General features: G+C 37.0%; 1 protein-coding gene across 1 annotated transcript; it reads right to left on the bottom strand.

The window, feature by feature from the left end:
• Positions 1–4,250: 4,250 nt before the first annotated feature.
• LOC149297972 (5-hydroxytryptamine receptor 3A-like) lies at positions 4,251–16,721 on the bottom strand. The gene is made up of 9 exons (XM_089487843.1): positions 16,655–16,721; positions 14,237–14,394; positions 13,349–13,393; positions 10,253–10,362; positions 7,461–7,630; positions 6,889–7,046; positions 6,031–6,241; positions 4,633–4,860; positions 4,251–4,534 (listed from the first exon to the last, which is right to left on the bottom strand). Exons 1-9 carry the CDS (start codon positions 16,719–16,721, stop codon positions 4,251–4,253), a joined length of 1,431 nt encoding a protein of 476 aa, XP_089343969.1.
• Between the last annotated feature and the right edge of the window lie 3,335 nt (positions 16,722–20,056).

Here is a 20,056-nt window from a genome sequence, read left to right as displayed (position 1 = left end):
ATGTGTAACTTTTGAATGTAAATCTGTGTATTATATGTACTCAAAAGAAGATAAATGAAATCAGGCTCTTAATTCAAATCTTTACTTTCATGGTCTAAAAGCAGAAAAAACAGGACACACTGTGGGTAGGACCACAAGGGCACTGAAAGAAAGAATATTGGAGCTTTTGGGCAATATTAGGGACCTACATACTAAACATAGTGTACCACGTCACTATAACTCTTGTCCGGAATTTAAATTAGAAAGTTGTTTGAGGACATTATACAACTTTATTTTGTTTTTCATATTTTTATTTTTTATTTACTTGTTTTTGTATTTTTTTATGTATTTATTCATTTAGCTTCATCATATGGCTATGTACCTATACCACTGGACTCTGGCACATGGCACTTTCCTGAGAAGCACTTTATTGAAGCATCATTCCAAGCACTCTATAAGAAACACCTTAGACGGATTCCTGGTAATACTTCCGCTTTCAAGAACCTTCTACTTTCTACTGCGGCTTTTGCACATTTTATCTTATGTGCAATACATATCTGTAAGTGTTCTGGTATTATTATTTTTTTTGGCAGGGGGGGGTTGTGAGGGTACTGTGCCATTGTGTCTTGTTTTACTTCTTTTAGAGATCATTTAGAGAGAGAAGAGTCTGAGTGTTTTTCATCCCCCCCCCACCGTGCAAGCACCCCTAAGTGAATGTATTTCTTCATAAGCATGTAAATGCTGAGCTGTGTCGGTAGATAAATATATTAATATATTTGCTGTTCGGATTTTGGGCTGCATTTTGCTGATGAAACATTAATTGTGAAACTTGTGGAGTGACAATATGATTACGTGCTAATGAGCAGTGATTTATATAATTCTAAACAAAGGAACGTAGCATTACCTGAAACAGGGTCTCTTGGGAGGTTTAAGTGTATGGGGTAGGAATACAACCAAATGATCTTCCATAAAGATAATCATAAACAGAAGAGAAATGGATATTTGTACTGAAGCACATACTATATGGAGGATGTAATTATGATGTAATCTCCCAGAGCCTTTCTTTTCTGGATTTTAAAGTGTTTTTTTTTACTTTCTTTATATTCAGAGTAATATTGTGTTTTCCTCCTCCAATAGCTTTTGATGGGTGTTTGTGTATATATATATATATATGTTTGCAATGCAACGGTCCAGATTCTGGAAACATGACCTCACTCTATCTGAAATTATTCCTTATAACTTCTGGTCCCAAGAATTTCGGATAAAGGATACTCAGCCTATAGTAATTAATGCCCATAACCTTACCAGAAGTAACTCTGTGATGATGTGTGTCTAAGAGCGTTAGCATTAGTGTGTGTTAGCATGAGTGTTTTCTGTATGTGTACATGTGTGTGGCTCGTCTAAGTGTACATTTTTTTTAGGAGAGCTACATGTTTACTTGCCTGTTAATTATACAATGAGAAAGTGATTTCTGTGCCTTAAAGGACTTTGTTTTCAGTAAATTATTAAATAAACAAATGGTTAATTTCATACTTAGAACAGTGTATTCTGCATTGTTAGGATTAACCGGGGCTCTGCCAGTTCATCCCAACCCATTATGTGATCTCATGGGTCACAGTGCATTGTTTATCTCTATTCTGAACCAAAAATATATTGGGGCTGGCACCCAACATATGTGTCCCGAGCAGAATAATGGCACTGTGAAAAATAGTGCTGTATTCAATTATTTCCGGGGCTGGTATTCAATTATTTCCGGGGCTGGTTTTTATTCCCACAACTTTTGCCATTGTTAGATTTTTCCTGTAAATCCACAACCTATTTGAAAATACCACACCAGTTACTTGTACACAATTAAGATTGCCCCTGTAGGGACAAATGAGTTGAGTGTTGTTATTGAGGTAAATGTGGCTCATTTTTACGGTAAACGAATGTGCAATTTTAAGCTTTGAAATAGAAAGTCATATCTTTATTTATTGGCATAGAAATCAAAGATCCAAATTACTTTTTCCTTTCAACTGTTTTATTTATGATATAGCAGTTGAATGCCTTCCCAGAATGACTTGTAGATGAACTACAACTAGACTTTTAAATAATTGTGTCAAACGAGTCAATCCTGAAAAGTATTATTTCTGATCAAGTTTTGATTTCTATTTGAATCAAAGAAAAAGTATAATCTTTGGGTTTGATATGAATACAATCAGCTGAAGTTGCATTTTTATGATAATCTCTATAAAACACATGATTTAAGGAAGGCTCGGATCTGCTGTAGGATGTAGGACAAACTGAACGTAGCTTAAAACCGATGTTCATATAGGTACTTTTTAAGTTTGAAAGTAGGTATATTCTTCTAGATTTTCTGTGTATTTAACTGAATGGTGTCAGCAATCATCATTTTCTACATAATATCATATTTGCCTAAATATTTTCACCACCATTTCCCCCTTTTAATTGATTTAATTGGTTACAATGAGCTAAATATTTACAATATTGTGCACTCAACATGATTAATGTGTTTATTTATGCGCATGATAACTCAATTCAGTAATATGCAATAAATCAACCAATGAGGCTCTTGGCCACTGATACATGTTACAAGAGAACAACACAAACAACAAAAATAAAATACACATTGTACAAAAGTAGTTGAATTCCTGTAGAGAGATCAGCAGAGGACTTGATATAAATTACATGCCAATATTATAGAGTTAAATTTAACATTATACTGAGATGGAAATACTAATTGCCTTCTGAAATCAAGGATGTAATGTAGGCTTCTTGGTGTACATGTCGATCCTCTGATGCTGGCACTAAGGACATCTTTTCATAATGAATGATGTAATTTCTCATTCCTACAACTGTGTAGGGTGTTTATTAACATAAAAAAAAATATTTATGTGAAAAAAAATGTCCATAACATAACTGGACATAGTTGAGTTTAAATTTCACACTTGTGGAATGATAAAGATGGCACCCCAATAAATGTTTGTGCGCAGGGATATCCTGTCCTCTGATGAACTTCCGGGTGACGTCAGCAGTGACACAACCCGGAAGGGAATGCAGTTTAAAATGTAACAGCTTTACGGCTTTCATGCCGGAAGCTGTTACATCAGAGCAGACAGCAGAAAGCTGGCGATGCCGGCTTCAGCTGTCAGGGGGGAGTCCAGGCTGTCAAACGACGGCCTGATCTCCCGTGCAGTAGCAGGGATGTGTCCCTGCCACTGCAAGAAGGGCAGGACGTACCGGTACGTCCATAAGGGATTCTTGGGATGCGTTTTTTGGATGTACCGGTATGTCCATAGGGGACTGAAGGGGTTAATAGCCTGCCTGTGCCACCTCTGCCCCTTAAAGAGCTTGTCTTTGTTTAATCAGATCTTCAAGAAGTAATACTTGGTATGTAAGTTCTAGAAAGTATCATATTTTCTTCTATATTAGTAGTAGAATATAATGGATAGATAAATAATGGATAGCAGGAATAAAGTTGTCTTTTAATTTATTTTTTTACAAATTTCTCATAATCAAAATATTGGTGGACAGTATAATTTTAATGATTATCTCTGGTGATTTTAAAAACTGGTTATACCTGATGATCATGAACATGTGCACTAGTAACCTAATTAAATGGAATCTACTTTGTCTATAGCCCACACCTTACATTTCAGTAATAATACACAATGTCCTAGAGATCTTTTGCCTTTCTGAGGAATCATCAAGGTATATAGGCGGTATATATACTAACCGTTAGTGAGCTACAATACACTTCATGAATTATTTTTCCAGATTTTAAACCAGTTTATCATATACATTTAAGACCTAACACCTTTACTTTAAATGTATGGTAAAAAAAAATATTCTAGCTATTTTTTTATTTATCTCCATCACTATGTCATGCACTACTTTTGAATTATTTTTGCTTAAGTGCCTTTTTTGGGCAACCTTCATTATTGAAGTACTATTCTCTTTCATTTAACGCTGAGAATTAATATATATATTTCCAGGAAGGTCTATCTATGCTTTCTCCTACAAGATAAGCTAGGTTTGTCCATAATAACAATAATTTGTGGTGTGTTTCTCTAAGCAAATCACCATTACTAAATAAAACATCTACAGAGCACATATACAATCTTTTGGGCTCATTGTTTTAACCCCTAAATACTGGATCTTTGTAGAAAGTGTACAAATATAAATGCAGCAGGTTTTTTTGCAAATTAGTTTTAATTAGAAAGTAACTGAGTGGATTTATTTCTGAAGCTTATCATCTGGACCTCTTAGCTTTAGGCCTGCTGCCAGTAGGACCACAGCGTTGCCATGGTAACTGTATAGGCCAAAACTGCCAAAAGATATACTCTGAAGAGGAGGACATCGAGAACATATCCAATCTGCAGCCACTCCTTGGCTATATCTCTATACTCATCTCGTTTTTCCAGGTAGTGTCGGATGGATGCAATTTCATGGAGAATGCTGTCCACGATCACTGAACTCTCTCTGCTGGGCAGAATGACGCCAACTGACTTTTCATAGTCCTTGGAGTTCTCAGAATTGTACCTGGCCAGTCTCTCTACAGGACAGAAAAGCTTTAGTACTAGGGTAAACTTTAAAAGAACAACATGTTATGGACTATGATTTTCTGAGCAGGAAACATTCCGTAAATCTCACCAATACTACTGTTTTCTGTCTGCCGGGATATATCCAAGCTGTCGGTACGAGCTGTCCCAAACTTCTTGTCCCTGATGCAGAGTATGACTGTTATTTTCTCCAAGACCAGCCTCTTCAACCAATTTGGAACATGGGGCTGAAGGTCCTGCTTATGTACTAAACGTACTATGAGTATAGTTTCTGTAAGACTTATCACCAAGAGCGCCATGCAAACCACAAAGTACACACCTCAGAAAGAAGAAAACGTGTAAATTACTTGATTAACTTTTGGTTAGTTAGCTGCAAACGTAAATATCTTTATCGCCTTGACAGACGGTTGTATAGAGCAATGGTACCCAACCTTTAAGTCACACTAACAGGGTAGGATTTAGTGATTACCACATTCTCTTGCAATAGGAAGATTCATAAACCCTGGACAGTTGGTTGGCCCTTTGGACTAAGCTGGAAACCACTAGGGTACAACATTTTTGTAACCAAAGTCTAAGTTCTATGTCACCTATACCTTTCTGCTGTGCCCGTTAGACTTTATAGTTCTAATAAGATCAGATTTATTTTTAACTAAACTAAGACCCCATCCATTAACTCTTCCATTTCATCACTATAACCAAACAACACTAAAAGACGTATACTAGTAGCTGCTATGTAAATGTATGTATATACATATGACAACTAAGGAAAAATATTCATGTATTATATGTATTATTCCAATTCCATGCCCTTTCTGAACAAGATCTGAAACTGATCCTGCAGATATTTCCTCCTCACTTTAATAGGGTCTCCTTTGTTCCTTTCATTATTATACATTTATTGCCACAAAGACATTGATACATTATGCTTAACATTCATTTTGTATTGCGCACCAACATCTCAATAACATCTAGATCAACATTTTAATCATTGATTGTTCTGCAGTGATATATATTTTGGTGAAATGAAATACTGTCACCAAACTCAGAACTATGAAGTAGAAAAAAAGAGAAACGAGAAAAAAAAAATAATGAGTATATTAAAATGTTCATGAATTGGGTTTACTGTTTATTTAGCTTATGTGTCATTTCAGTATACTTAATGTAAATATTGGTGTTTACCGGTTAAAAAAGGCCAATATCTATGTTACAAGCCCACTTTATCTCTTTTAGTGTGCATACTTCCCAAGCGTCTCTTTTTAGTACGAACTTGTCCCTCTTTGGGACCCAAATTTCCAAATTACCAATAGCTCTAGTGTGGTTAAATAGTCCCTGATGTCAAACTAAATATCAAGAACAAAAAATCAAGTTGATTAATAGAGTTAAAGTAAAAATGTGTTACCGAGAAGTCATCTTTAGTATTAACTCTATTTGGTCACTTGTTTGGTTGTTATATGTAAAGAATAGAAGGGTGATAGATACTTCTACTAACCAATTAGTGGAGTTCCGATGGCTGTAGCAGGCAGTGTATCCGATACAATGATGAGAAATACAGAGTATCCCAGAAGGAGCGTGATCTTGAAAGAGACCCTTTCGCCACTATCTGGAGGAAGGTAGAATCCTATAATATCCATGACCATGAGAAACATACTGGGCAGAAGCAAATTCACAGCATAGAAGAGGGGTCTTCTTTTAATCACTACCTACAATAACATGAGATAAAATGTGATAAACCAGGAGGTAAAACCGATTAGAAAATGCATACTTATGATTGAATTTGAAAAGAGTGCCTGCTTTCATTTTGTTAAATTATACAATTCAGTTCTTCCAATATTCCTGCAGCCAGAAATCTATGGGCTTTTACTTGTTGTTTGAATAACATGAGATGGGTATACTTGTAAGCCAGGCCTACAATTAGATGTAAATGAAGTTTGACCTTCTAGCCCCCATCCATGCACCATGGAGATAAACAAGATAATGATATTTTTCGATTTATAGATATCCCTCCTAGTCCATGATTTGCTGTTGTTGGCCTTAAAATAAAAAGCAAGCAAATCATCTCACCACAATAACTATTGTGGTGCATGTATAGTGGAGAAGGTGGGTTTTTATTTGGAGTTAGATAATGAGACTTTTGTCTCATTTACGTTATCCCCTGGTTGCCTTTACTGAATCCAGTTGTGGGCACCCCTGATAAAGGCTACTAAGACCAGCCCTGCCATTATGCATTTAATAGAGCTTGGGTACTCTTTTAATATGTTGGAGACCAACAATAAACTACATCATGTGACAATTCAACAATACAACACAATCATGGGAACATAATCCATGTATCCCATATTTTTCTTACATGGAATTTCATTTCTGCAAAGCTATCTTCATGCTCCACAAACTCTCGATATTGGGACAATACATAGAGCAGCTCCCACTCGCCCTTGTTCATAAAGAGACTCTTGTCTTCTTTCACCTCCTCCGGTGTTCTCCATAGTGACACATTAATATCCTGAACTAGAAAGCAGAGAAACATACCATGTACTATCACTTATAGGATTATCCTTATTGTATAATCGTAGTAATGAAGATATCATTGTTTATTTTTTTTTCAACACTTCTTGTTAAAGTAATACATTTGTTGTAAAACTAACAATACAATTGAATATATTATAGACTATATGAATAGGTCAGCAGATATGTTTTATTATTAGCCATTAATACAATCTTTTCAGTGCGATGTTTACAGATTTACTATAGTAAAAACTCTATTAAACATTTCATAGTTGAGTAAATCTTCCCATAGATCACAGGTGGCATTATTCATATGCCCTTTATTTATATAGTGCAGCAGGATCTTTGCAAAGGTTAAATGTTAGATCCAAACATTTCCTAAATCCACAGATCCTAAATAATGAATGCTAAACTTACTTGTGTGAAGCCAGCTGGTGAATGTTAGCGAACAGTTCTGAAGGTCAAATGGAAAGTTGTATATGTTAAGGCTGCAAGCGGTCACCACTTGGATAGGCTTATAGTTCTGTATTCTACCTTCATAATTGACGTAGACATATGGAATATCTGGGGACTTTCCAACATCAACACTATTGGAGAAAACATAGCACCAGTGAACATTGCATAGAGTATAATATTCTGCCACACATCCTAAAAAAGATGCAACTTACCAACCCTGATACTGACTATTCATTTAAATGCTTTTTAACACAGAGTTTGCAGTGGGGTCATGTTACATTACATCACGTAACCCTAAAGGAGAACCGAGGCTGCTCGCACGGTGTCTATGTGTCAATGTCTATTTATTAGTGTACGTGAGCATGATTGTCTATGTATAAGTGAGTGTTAAAATGAATCTGTATGTGAAAGCAAGTGTTTGTATGTATACACATTAATGTGTAAGTGTGTGCTAGAGTAGATGAGTGTTAGCATAGATGTGTATGTGTTTGTGTGTGAGCATGTATGTGTAAGTGTTGTGGCATGGAGTGTGTGGTAAGTGTTTGTGTTAGCATGGATGTATAGTTGTTTTGTTTGTGTGTGAGCATGAATGTTTATATATACCTGGTGTGAAAGGGAATGTGTGTGTTAGAATAAGTGTGTACGTGTATGAGTAAGTGTATGTGTAAACGTGTATGTGTGTTAGCATGTGTACATTTGTATGTATGTTTATGTGCGTGTGCCAGAATATATGTTCCAAGGGGCAAAGAAGGCATAGACAAGCTGTTAGGGGGCAATGATGGCACAAACAAGCTGCTTGGTGCATGATGGCACAGACATACTCTTTGAGGATAATGGTGGCATAGACTAGCAAAAGTGGCACTCACAAGCTGAGGGCAAAGGTGGCACTGTGGGGCATGTTGCTTGGTGAAGTTGGGGGTCCCAGGGTTTCTAATTACGCCCCTGGTTGGAAAGTGTTTGTCATTATTATTATAATTAGAGAATCATCAGTGTTATAGTCAGTGTTATGCAAAATATCTGCATAGATATATATAGTATTTGCTACCAAAGTTGCAGATTGTAGTTGGGTAATATTTAAATGCATTTTTCTTAGCAGGATGAAAGAGATAATGACATCTCTGCCAGAGTTACTTGTAAATTTAAAATCAATTCTAATTTTATTAACTGTTGACACTGATCTATTTCTCAACATTTACTACAGTTGTGTGTCTTGTTTTGCACAAGGTTTAGGGTAGTGTGAGTGTCCCACCAAGTTGTCACACTTGTGAGGACTTTAGAACAGACCTCAATCACAGCTCCCAGATGGTCACCTTGTGATGTATTAAAGCAGTGCACCACAATACAACATCATATCCTGGCGTCTTGCTTTACTATATTGTGAGTTGGCTTGGACATATAAAGTGGGAGAATGGTCCTGCCCCAGCTCCTCCACTAACCATGTCCCCATCCCACCTCTAAGCGTGCCCCCAACAAAGTTGTCCAGCTTCAAGCACTTCAAATGGTGTTGAACAAAATAATAGTGTGTTCTACTGGAGAGATTTTGAAGCTGAGATGCTTGTTACCTTGAAGTCATGGTGCTTGCACATATAACCATACTTCCAGCTCAGAATGTTTGTTGGATAAGAGTGAATCACAGTGTTCTACTTCCTTGAAAGTACAATCATGTATTCATGGGCGTAGGAACCCCTAAAAATCTGGGGGGACAGCATTTTCCCCCATCAGATCCCCAATTTCTCCCCATCTCTCACACTATCTACCCCCTCTCCCCCTTCTCACACTATCTACCCCCTCTCACACTTTCTTAGTATCTACCCCCTCCCTTCTCACACTATCTACCCTCTCCCTACCCCCCTTCTCACTAGCTACCCTCTCCCTACCCTCCCTTCTCACTAGCTACCCTCTCCCTACCGCCCCCTTCACACTAGCTACACTCTCCCTACCCCCCCTTCTCACCAGCTACCCTCTCCCTACCCCCTTCTCACTAGCTACCCTCTCCCTACCCCCCTTATCACTAGCTACCCTCTCCCTACCCCCCCTTCTCACTAACTACCCTCTCCCTACCCCCCCTTCTCACTGTCTACCCCAGGGGTGTCCAAGTTTTCTCTGCAGTGGGCCACTTCATCAGAATTGTATACGTGCGCGGGCCGCACTCATTTTTCACTGTGAGAAAGTATGGCCTTTAATAAAATATGCAGATTAAAATAAAGTAAATGACACAAAACCTTTACTTTTCCTCTCACTGATTTCTGGGCCTAGAATGTTTTGTGACTACAAATTCAGGACTCAGGATAATTAAAAATGAAATAGTTCTATTTATTTTAGGGATGCACCAAAATGAAAATTCTGGACCAAAACATTGACCGTTCACTTACCCAAAACCGAAAATGACCCCCCCACCTTTAAAAATAATAATAAAAACTCACATTTTTCATAAAAGTAGGTAACACACCACAATTGGACACAATTGGAGACCTCAAGGTCTCGCGGGCCGCATTTGCGGCGTTTCTATTTTGGGGGGTTCCTACGGCCCTGGGGGGGATTTCTTTATTATCGGTCCCCCCCGCATGAGTTACTGGGGGGGATCCGTTCCTCCCCGGTTCCTACGCCCATGCATGTATTTACAAATCCAGAAAATGTGAGTTATTTATTACAAAAAAAACCCACAGCCTTAATAAGGCCCTGGCCACCCATATAATCACATTACGAGGAAACACAGTAATGGATCGTAGGCATGAGCATTTGCCACTACTTACAATTCATTGATCATTATGTCCGGGATCCAGACCTTTTCTGTAGGGATGGATATTTGAGTTATGTTTTCAAACTTTGTTGGATCCCAGGTAAGAAACTCGTCCACCCAGAACTACATGGAAGACAAAAAACATGTAGGGGCTCCATGCAACTGTGCATTTAAGTAATCTCAGTAAGTTAAAACACCATTGTGATGTGAAGAACCCAAACACACCATTGCACAAACACACGTGAAAGCACGAGACGTGGATGTATCAGTTTGCAAGATATCCTCATATAGCAGAACGTTCTTTTTCTCTGTGTGTTCAGTACAAAAATTGCAGTTAAGGAGCTCCGAATTAAAAGATTATTTTTTTGTTTTTTCTTCTCATTATTGTCCCATTTACAACAAGCAAGCGTTTTACACCATGACAATCTGTTTTTGGATTGGCTAAAAACACAAGGAAACCACTCAGAATCCAATTTATATTTCTAAAGTACCATATATTTTGTCCCCTATTTTGTCTTATTCTCACTCATTTACTGCTTTTCCATGAATTACACGGCTCTTAAATAAGTGTTTGAACTGTTCTCAGTGTTCAGTTGTACATGTATCTGATGCATTTAAGTGAATATGATGGATGGATCGTCCCTTACTTTCTGCACTAGAATAAAAATCACATCATTGGGGGGTATGACATGAAATAAAAGCCTTTAGCAAATTACTATTTCCCAAAAGCCCACAAATTGAGTAGCAAAAAATGCCATTTTATCATCATTTTCGTTTTGTCCTCCAAGCCTTTGGAGCTTTGGCTGAAATAAATTAGCGAGACTTCTAATTAAGTCATGGTTATTATGATGAAAAGTATTATCCTTTGAGTTAGTTTTGCAAAATTGGGTTTCGAGTGGACAATGTTGACTTAATTTTAGCTTTCCTTAACACAAGTAACATAACATAGTAACATAGTAACATAGTTCATAAGGTTGAAAAAAGACCAAAGTCCATCAAGTTCAACCTATATACATATTGTGTCCCTACTGTGTTGATCCAGAGGAAGGCAAAAAAACCCTTATGAAGCAGATGCCAATTGCCCCATACCAGGGGGAAAATTCCTTCCCGACTCCAAATATGGCAATCAGAATAAATCCCTGGATCAACGTTCTGTCCCTATTAATCTAATATCCATAACTTGTAATATTATTGCTTTCAAGAAACACGTCCAGGCTCCTTTTGAACTCTTTTATTGAGTTTACCATCACCACTTCCTCTGGCAGAGAGTTCCATAATCTCACCGCTCTTACTGTAAAGAACCCCCGTCTGTGCTGGTGTAGAAACCTTCTTTCCTCCAACCGTAGAGGATGTCCCCTTGTTATAGATACAGTCCTGGGTATAAATAGGTCCTGGGAGTGATCTCTGTACTGTCCCCTTATATATTTATACATAGTTATTAAATCCCCCCTAAGCCGTCTTTTTTCCAAACTAAATAACCCTAATTCTGATAATCTTTCTGGGTACTGTAGTCCTCCCATTCCCCTTATTACTCTGGTTGCCCGTCTTTGAACCCTCTCCAGCTCCACTATATCTTTCTTGTACACTGGTGCCCAGTACTGTACACAGTATTCCATGTGTGGTCTGACTAGTGACTTGTACAGTGGTAGAATTATTTCCTTGTCGTGGGCATCTATGCCCCTTTTGATGCACCCCATGATTTTATTTGCCTTAGCAGCAGCTGCCTGACACTGGTCGCTACAGGTAAATTTACTGTTAACTAAAACTCCTAAGTCCTTTTCCATGTCAGTCGTCCCCAGTGTTTTCCCATTTAATACATATTCCCAGCCTGGATTTTTCTTCCCCATGTGCATAACCTTACATTTATCTGTGTTGAACCTCATCTGCCACATCCCAGCCCAAGCCTCCAACCTATGCAGATCCATTTGTAATCGTGCACTGTCCTCTATTGTGTTAACCACGTTACAGAGCTTAGTATCGTCTGCAAAGATTGATACTTTACTATACAATCCCTCTACAAGGTCATTAATAAATATATTAAAAAGAATAGGACCCAAAACTGACCCCTGTGGTACCCCACTAGCAACAGTAACCCACTCAGAGTATGTACCATTAATAACCACCCTCTGTTTCCTATCACTGAGCCAGTTACTTACCCACATACACACATTCTCCCCCAGCCCAAGCATTCTCATTTTATGTACCAGCCTTTTATGTGGCACCGTATCAAATGCTTTGGAAAAATCAAGATATACGACATCCAGCGATTCACCCCGATCCAGTCTTGAGCTCACCTCCTCATAAAAGCTGATCAGGTTAGTTTGACAGGACCGATCCCTTGTAAACCCATGCTGATATGGAGTCATACACTTATTTTCATTGAGATACTCCAAAATAGCATCTCTTAGGAAACCCTCAAACAGTTTACACACAACAGAAGTTAAACTAACAGGCCTATAATTCCCCGGGTCACTTTTTGTCCCCTTTTTGAATATTGGCACAGTATATGAAGTATATGAAGCAGATGTGTTTCTCTTATGTTATTTATTTCAATAAAGAATGGACACTAATAATTAAAGATGTATATTAGACGAGCAATGGAGTAGATAACGTATTAAGCATATTAAAAAGGGACAACATTAAATAATAACTGTAAAAATTACATTAAAAAAAGTTATATAGATATTTATCAGGAGAAATGGTCAGTATTACACGGCTACTAAACTGTATAGGTAGCTGATCCATGTAATGTAAGCTCTACGGAAGAATAAATGAAATAAGTAAGGCACTTGGGAATTTAGCCCTTATTATATAGTGATCTTGCCGTTTCTATTATATGTGAAGTCTTTTTGATTTGATTTGATCATCTGATTTGACACTCAGCTGCAGGGATCCCAAACTATGGAAGGAGATTCCTAGACCTAAGTTACAAAGAATTATTTGTTTCGGATCTCATAGCTGGTGCTTCTAATAACAAATATATCACTTAAAATATGTTCCTAATGTACAAACAATATTTTTTTCTTTAAATAAGATAATAATGCACTTATATTCCTTTAAAGAAAACAAACAAAATAACCAAGTAGATCTTATATGTTATGTACTTTACCTGTCTATACCAGATGTATGTTGTCAGAACTTGATTTTTCTCATCCTAGGAAAGAAATTGCAAAAAAAAAGTTTAATACATTTATTGGACACAAAAACAGTTCATAGGTTATTTTTTCTTCATTTGGTCCAGTTGTGGACAATTCTTCCAGACAATGCAAATTGTTTGCCAGCTTTAATGGAGAGCTCGACTATAGCTAATAGGGGTCTATATTTGAGAAAGTGTGGATGTTATAACTCTTATGCCCTTTGGTGTAGGACTATTATGTCATGCTGTTTTAGAACCTAGAACTCCATATTTCAGCTATGATTCCCTATTCCAATTGACCAGGTTGGATTAATTAAAGGTAAGCAGCTATTCATTCCAACCCTTAGATTTTACAGTATTCTGCCAGGCCAAATAATAACCATTAAACACAAGGTATGAGTGTTCTGGCTATAGGAGAGTACAATTATGGTAGTCATATGTATTAAAACATTCTGATAAATCAAAAAAGACATTCCCAATTTGTGTAGCTCTTCTTATTATTCCCACCAGTATCCATGAAATGTAGAAGCTTGCACATTAGTTAATGGTGGTTGGCCTCAGTATTTCATTAAATGGAAGAGTACCTTTAAAGCTGGAGCTACTCATTTAATGATCAATAGCGATAGTTTACACTGAGTTAACACATGTTCACTGTCCGGAGATCTATTCCAAGGCTGTCAGGGGAAACTGCTTTATTTTACTTTGAAAAGACATGACCCTGCCGAAAAAGTATTCTCTTAGTACATTCTCTAGAATAGCCATGTCCTTTTATACTCCATTGACTACAGTTGGATGTTTTTTAAAGTTACCCCTGTGGATGCAAATTTTTTAATATTTCCTGCGAACATACTTAGAACTTACCACTCCCAAAATGGCATAGACTATGACATCAATATATACAGTGGTGGTGCGTCTCCAGTCCAGAACAGGTCTCACACCCTTCTTGTATTCCTCCATGAGGTAGTCTGAAAGGCGAAGGAGGGCTGGCTTGGTGGAATTTGGACTACTGGCCCCAATGGCTGCATGATTAAAGATAATAAAATGCATTATTTTTGTGCACTCACTAGTCTAGTTCAACAGGAAAAAAAAATATATATAAAAAAAATAAAACAAATATATATATATATATATTTTTTCTGCCTGCTAAAAGTCAGGTCGGCTTCCTCTTATTAAAAACTACATTTTCATCTGATCTTACATTATATCTTATTTATTATTTAATAATATAATTATTACATATAATAAATGAGTAAGAGTGCTATAAATACCTTTTATTCTGAACTATAATATTGGGGTCACTTTTTCACAAATTTAGTACGTGTAACTAAAGGAAGGGCATTTAGATGTGGAATCCACAGCCAAATTGAGTTGCTTTGGCAGATTCATTCAATACCCCTCAAAAAAAGATGGATGCATTTTTAGCTCAAGCACCCATATAAGATAAAAACACTTATTTGGCGTAAGCAGAATCTAGAGTTCGGAGGGTTTTCCCCCCGACTCTAAGCGACAAATTTATACAACATTGCCCAGACTGGACCAAGTAAGGGCAATGTAAAAAGGATTGAATAGTTTTATGTATATTTTCTTGGGCTAGATATCTAATCACCGTCAAAGAATGAATTTAATAGAAGCCACAATTGACACATATTGATCAGTAAATTGTTCTACAAGCTGCTTTGCAACTTACTGCAGAACTAAAATCATGATATAGTTACTGTTTTCTTCCTCCATTTCTCTTTGTCTTTAATTTCCTTTCCCTTTTTTTCTTTTCTATTTATTATTCCCATTGTCTTTCTGCCCTGTATCCCAGAGTACACCCACAACTACATTGAGAAATCCAAAGAGTTCATGTTAAGGTTCATACCTATTAGTGAAAACGCTTTATATTATCACTCATATGCGCTAAGCTAATTTGTACAACAAACGTTGTTTGTGATTTGACACAGGTTCTATGTTTGGATCAACACACAATATAGTTTGCAGGGTTAAGTTTAAATACAAGGTTCATTGAGATGAGCATTAAATGTAATTCCATGAGACATATGATAATTCCTTTAACATTCTATCATCACAACTCTACCTAGCTACCCACCATCTCCTTCTAACAAAATAGTTTTAATATTGATTCTCCTAAAAATGCTAATTTATCAAGAATTATGAAGAGATCAATACATGCATAATTGAGTCACTTGTATTCATGTAAAGAATTCAACTATAATATATTAGTAAGAAAAACTACTAGGAGACAGTGTGAACACAAAGATCTGCACTTTCACGCTAGTATCGTAAGATTAGTGTTAAAACTCGTAAAGCTGGTAAAGACGTTGTTGATGTAATCAAGTTTTAATAGCAATTTTTAGCAAGTGTCATCAAACCTTTAAATATGTTGCAAGGGACCGCAACATCATCAAGGCAACATCATCAATTCAATTATTATTCTAATAACGCACCAAATATTATTGATCTGATGTTGGGATTAGTATAAAGTATAATTGTCACCCTTTTTAACAAAAGGCTGTTTTCAAAAGCAGAACTTTGAAATCAATAATGCCTGTATGAAAGATTTCAATTATTTTTTACATATGTACCATATTTTGCTTTTTCTGTAAATACCCAATATTTATTTATACAATTTTACAATGACATCTTATAGGTGTTATGTAAAGTTTTGCATTATATTTTCTTTTTAAATTTAAATCTAATTATCATATTTTTAATAAGGTAATGCTGCTCTTCTGCCTTGTCCCAATTGTCTAAGATCCTCAATGTGTCATTATGCAAACTAAGAACCAGTAATTAAGGAGAAGCGTATCTATCTATCTATCTATCTATCTATCTATCTATCTATCTATCTATCTATATATCAAAAGTGGTTGTAAACATGCCACAGTTTTTCCTGGACCCATCTGATTTTTAAATGTTGTGACCAATACCTATCATCTGTGCGGTTTGGGGGATGCATAAACTTGATAAAGTAATTGATGTATTTGGGGAATCTGTATGTCCCGCACACTGGGGAATAGCACTTAACTGTACGTGGTGATCTGCAAAGTGCAAAATTAGATGCGTCGTGAAAAATTAGGCCAATATAGCAATCATAATTGTATACATTATTCTTAATGTGGAATGTTGAGTATGATAGGGTGATGCTCCCCGTTTACGATATTGGGCCATATATATAAAAATATTCCTGGTTCCAAGTATTAAATATGAAGCAATTGCCATGGAACATAGGTGACTCGGAGTAACAGAGATAATACGTTTCCCCCATAAACTCACCTGCACAGGCGATGATGAGGGGAAGGATAAGCAGGCTGGGATGGATCCAGGAATACGAAGAGGCCATTGTTTTGTCGCTGGCCTTTCTTTGCTCCTTCAGTCCTAGAAAATATGTCACCAATTCCCGCTTTCCCTGTGAAGTTCTTCAGCCTGAGAAGGACCGGTGACGTGGCAGATTTTGGATCTTGTCCTACAGTCTCCCCCTGGTCTCTGAAGAATGTATTAACGTCCTCCAGTTAATTTTCTGTTCTGCTTTCCTTCTGAAACAGAAATCCTTACTATCTGCTTTCTATATTCTTCTATTAATTCTATTTTTTTTATTCTTACCAATCCCTGTTTTTGACTACTCTTCTCTATCTTGGCCTTTCGTCCTTCTCAGTCATTGCATTCAGTCTTGCTGTGTTTCTGTGTTTCTTTACTCCTTACATTATACAATTTATATCTCTTATTTTTGGAAAAAAATATTGCAGATATTCCACTCTTTTTCTACTTTCTTTCTTAAATTATCCACTCCCTTTTCTCTGCCCTACTCATGCCCCGCAATAGTCGTTTTCTAAGTACTTTATAAACTTCTGCCGAATTGTCACTCCTCGCTCTTCTGTGCCCACATTGTCTCTCACCTCTTCGTCGTTGCGCCTGTCTCTCCGATTGCCTCTTATTGTAGTGGTTCACCTGTCTTTCTCTCAGTCTCTTTCATGTTCTCCATCACTTGATTCCAAGTAAGTTTCCTGGATGAATTTGTCCTTCTGTCGGCAGCTGGCAGCTCCTCTCCGGTCTGTGTGATGTCACTCTGTAATCTAAGGAGTCAGACAGAGCATGTTGCCCTTTCTACCTATCACCATTAGCACTGTCATGTCCACTTGATGCTAATCATTCAGACAAATGGTTTCACACAGAGCAATTAGTTACCTGAGATCTTAACTCATCCCCTGCCAAACAAGTATAACTCCCTAAATATATATCCTTTCTAGTATTCTGACCAGTCTAAATGCAGCTCCTATTGCGTACAGCACATAAAAGAGTCATACTGCACCGCATCCAATGCATTTCCCTTTCATAACGTTTATAAAAGTGCTCTGCCTGGTGAGAATAATTATAAGCCAGCTACTTGTGAGATGATTTATGCCACATCCTTCCTAGAGTCTGCTGTGTGTGGAATATAACAACATATTATTCCCAGTTACATAGTGGTAAAAATAAATTAATAAAATAAATAAATAAAAATAGGCAAATAAAAATATTACCGGCTATAACTGGCTTTAAGGGTTACTTGTAATAAGAAAAATAAATAGAAACTCATTTTGATTTCCTATTTTCAGAATAATTATTATCATCCATAATTATTAATTCCCCCAAAAAGTTATTTTTCTCCCTTATTGTTAATTGATGTTCATGGGTTAGGGACAAGATAATGTATTCGATATGAATATATTGTCACAGTTTGCCCCAGATTTTGACACCCTGGAGGTGACATAGTCTAATATTTGTAAACTAAATGCTTCCTAAGTAGTGAAGCTGATAGCAAAAAAACAACAATTAATGGTAGTCTTATTCAGTTACTTCATTTCTGCAGGAAAGATGTGAAGGTGACAGGTCCCTCATACGCTATGTCTTTACATGTGTAATATCCTCCGTTATATTTCCAAAATATGTGCATGTTCTCTGCTTGGGATATTGCAGTAATTTGACTAATTTCACGGTTTTATAGGGTTTCTAGAGTTGTAGGTGGATATATTTGTGATTTCTGTGCAGTATGACGATAGCAGATACATCTGTAGAGTACACAGAAGCATGCGATATTCCACATACCACTTAAAGTGTCATCTCGGCACCAATCGCTCTTTTAATTAACCAAGCTCAATAAAAATCAAAAACCTCGGGAAGTGAAATCCTTCCCCAACGCACTCAGAGCCCCAATCTAATTAGACACCCATTTCAAGCCTTGATACCCAGTATGTAACAGCAGCGTGTATAGGATTGTCGAATGTTCATATAGAAACGTATACCTTGATTTAAGCATTTGGACGTGAAAAATCTCCTAACATTAATGAATACAGGGAATTCCGAAGCATCTTGAATGAGGCAAATAAAGCCAACAGGTAGGGGGCACCAATATGAGGGTCTCTCCGACATTAACAAGTAGACCTGCAGAAACACAGGATATGAATATCTTACATGCCTCACCGTTGCCATAAGATCTTCGTTCAAGCTGTGTGTGTCTTTTTCACCACTTGAAGGTAACAGTCTTGTTTTTGAACCCAGATGTCAGGGGTGACCTGACACAAGTACTCTGGGACCACCCGAGCCCTTAGGTTGTAGTCAGCATCACATGGCCTAGATGAATACGGGGTTCACACATCTCCAGGAGGAAAGTTCCCTGCCTCACCTTCATTCTCTCCAAGAGGCTGAATCTATTAATTTACTTTAACGTTCATTTTTAATATCATTAATTATAATTCATTAACGCAGCTCAAACCTATAGCCACAGGCTGGTACCACAAAAATACAGTGTAAACAGTGCAATATTATAAATATAATATTCTTCTATATAATGTACAATGTTACAGCAGCTCCCAAGAAGTCATAGGGCCACTATGGTACTGCTCTCTGGCCACACAAAAGTGTCACTTTTTCCATACTTTCCAGTTATTTTAACATCTTAAACACGGGGTCACTGGAACACAAGTGAGGTGCAGCTCAGACCCTGTTATGTGGATGGCATAGTTACTTCATGTCATATTCTACCATGGCTGCGCCTTATTTTCACCTTTACATATTATTATTATTATAGCCATGTCACCTTCAACATTGATTAGAGAATAACTCCTCATTCTTATTCCGTTTTACCCCTTTCTTTGTCACTGCTACCCTCTCCCACCTCGGCGGACTTTAAATACCCAGGGATTGGAAGGATAGATTTTCTCTGTTTTGTGTCTGGGTTATAATGAACTGAGACACAAGTATCAAATTCTCTCGGAATTCAATTGCTTTAATGGAATTTGATTCTAGTAACTTGCTGATCTATAATTGTGTTTCTGGGAAACGGATTATATGGGCTAATGCTACAAATCTAAACAAGAAAACACATAGAGTGCATGAACAGATAAAGCTAATTTGTGCCATAAAAACATGTCACACCTCAGTTCAGACATCTAATGCGTACAACCTAGAAAAGAGAATAGGATAATAAGACGTAAGATATAAGAAATTTACGACATATCAACATTAAGACAAGCACCGATTACAATTTTAAATTCAATAGTTAAATTCAATAGAAATTCTGGTTTGGGTGTGTTGCTTCCACATAGTTAGTGAAAGGGTTAATAAATGAAGCAAACAGTATGAAATGAAGGGTTCTTCACTGTAGCAGCAGATCGTGCCCACCTGCCAGCAGGTCCAACT

The sequence above is a fragment of the Sceloporus occidentalis genome, unplaced genomic scaffold (genome assembly GCF_023333645.1).
Source record: "Sceloporus occidentalis isolate IW3139 unplaced genomic scaffold, rSceOcc1.0.p SCAF_35, whole genome shotgun sequence".
NCBI lineage: Eukaryota > Metazoa > Chordata > Lepidosauria > Squamata > Phrynosomatidae > Sceloporus > Sceloporus occidentalis.
The sequence above is the reverse complement of the archived record's forward strand: the minus strand, read 5'-3'. Positions and strand labels throughout refer to the sequence as shown.

Bases quoted from the DNA above. Each gene is read 5' to 3' on its own strand.
- LOC149297972 (XM_089487843.1), bottom strand. From the start codon at position 16,721: ATGGCCTCTTCGTATTCCTGGATCCATCCCAGCCTGCTTATCCTTCCC. The intron at 6,242-6,888 runs GTAAGAAAAATA...ATGTTATTGTAG, and splicing joins TTGCAGAAATGAAATTCCAT to GTAGTGATTAAAAGAAGACC. The intron at 4,535-4,632 runs GTGAGATTTACG...TCTGTCCTGTAG, and splicing joins GACAGAAAACAGTAGTATTG to AGAGACTGGCCAGGTACAAT.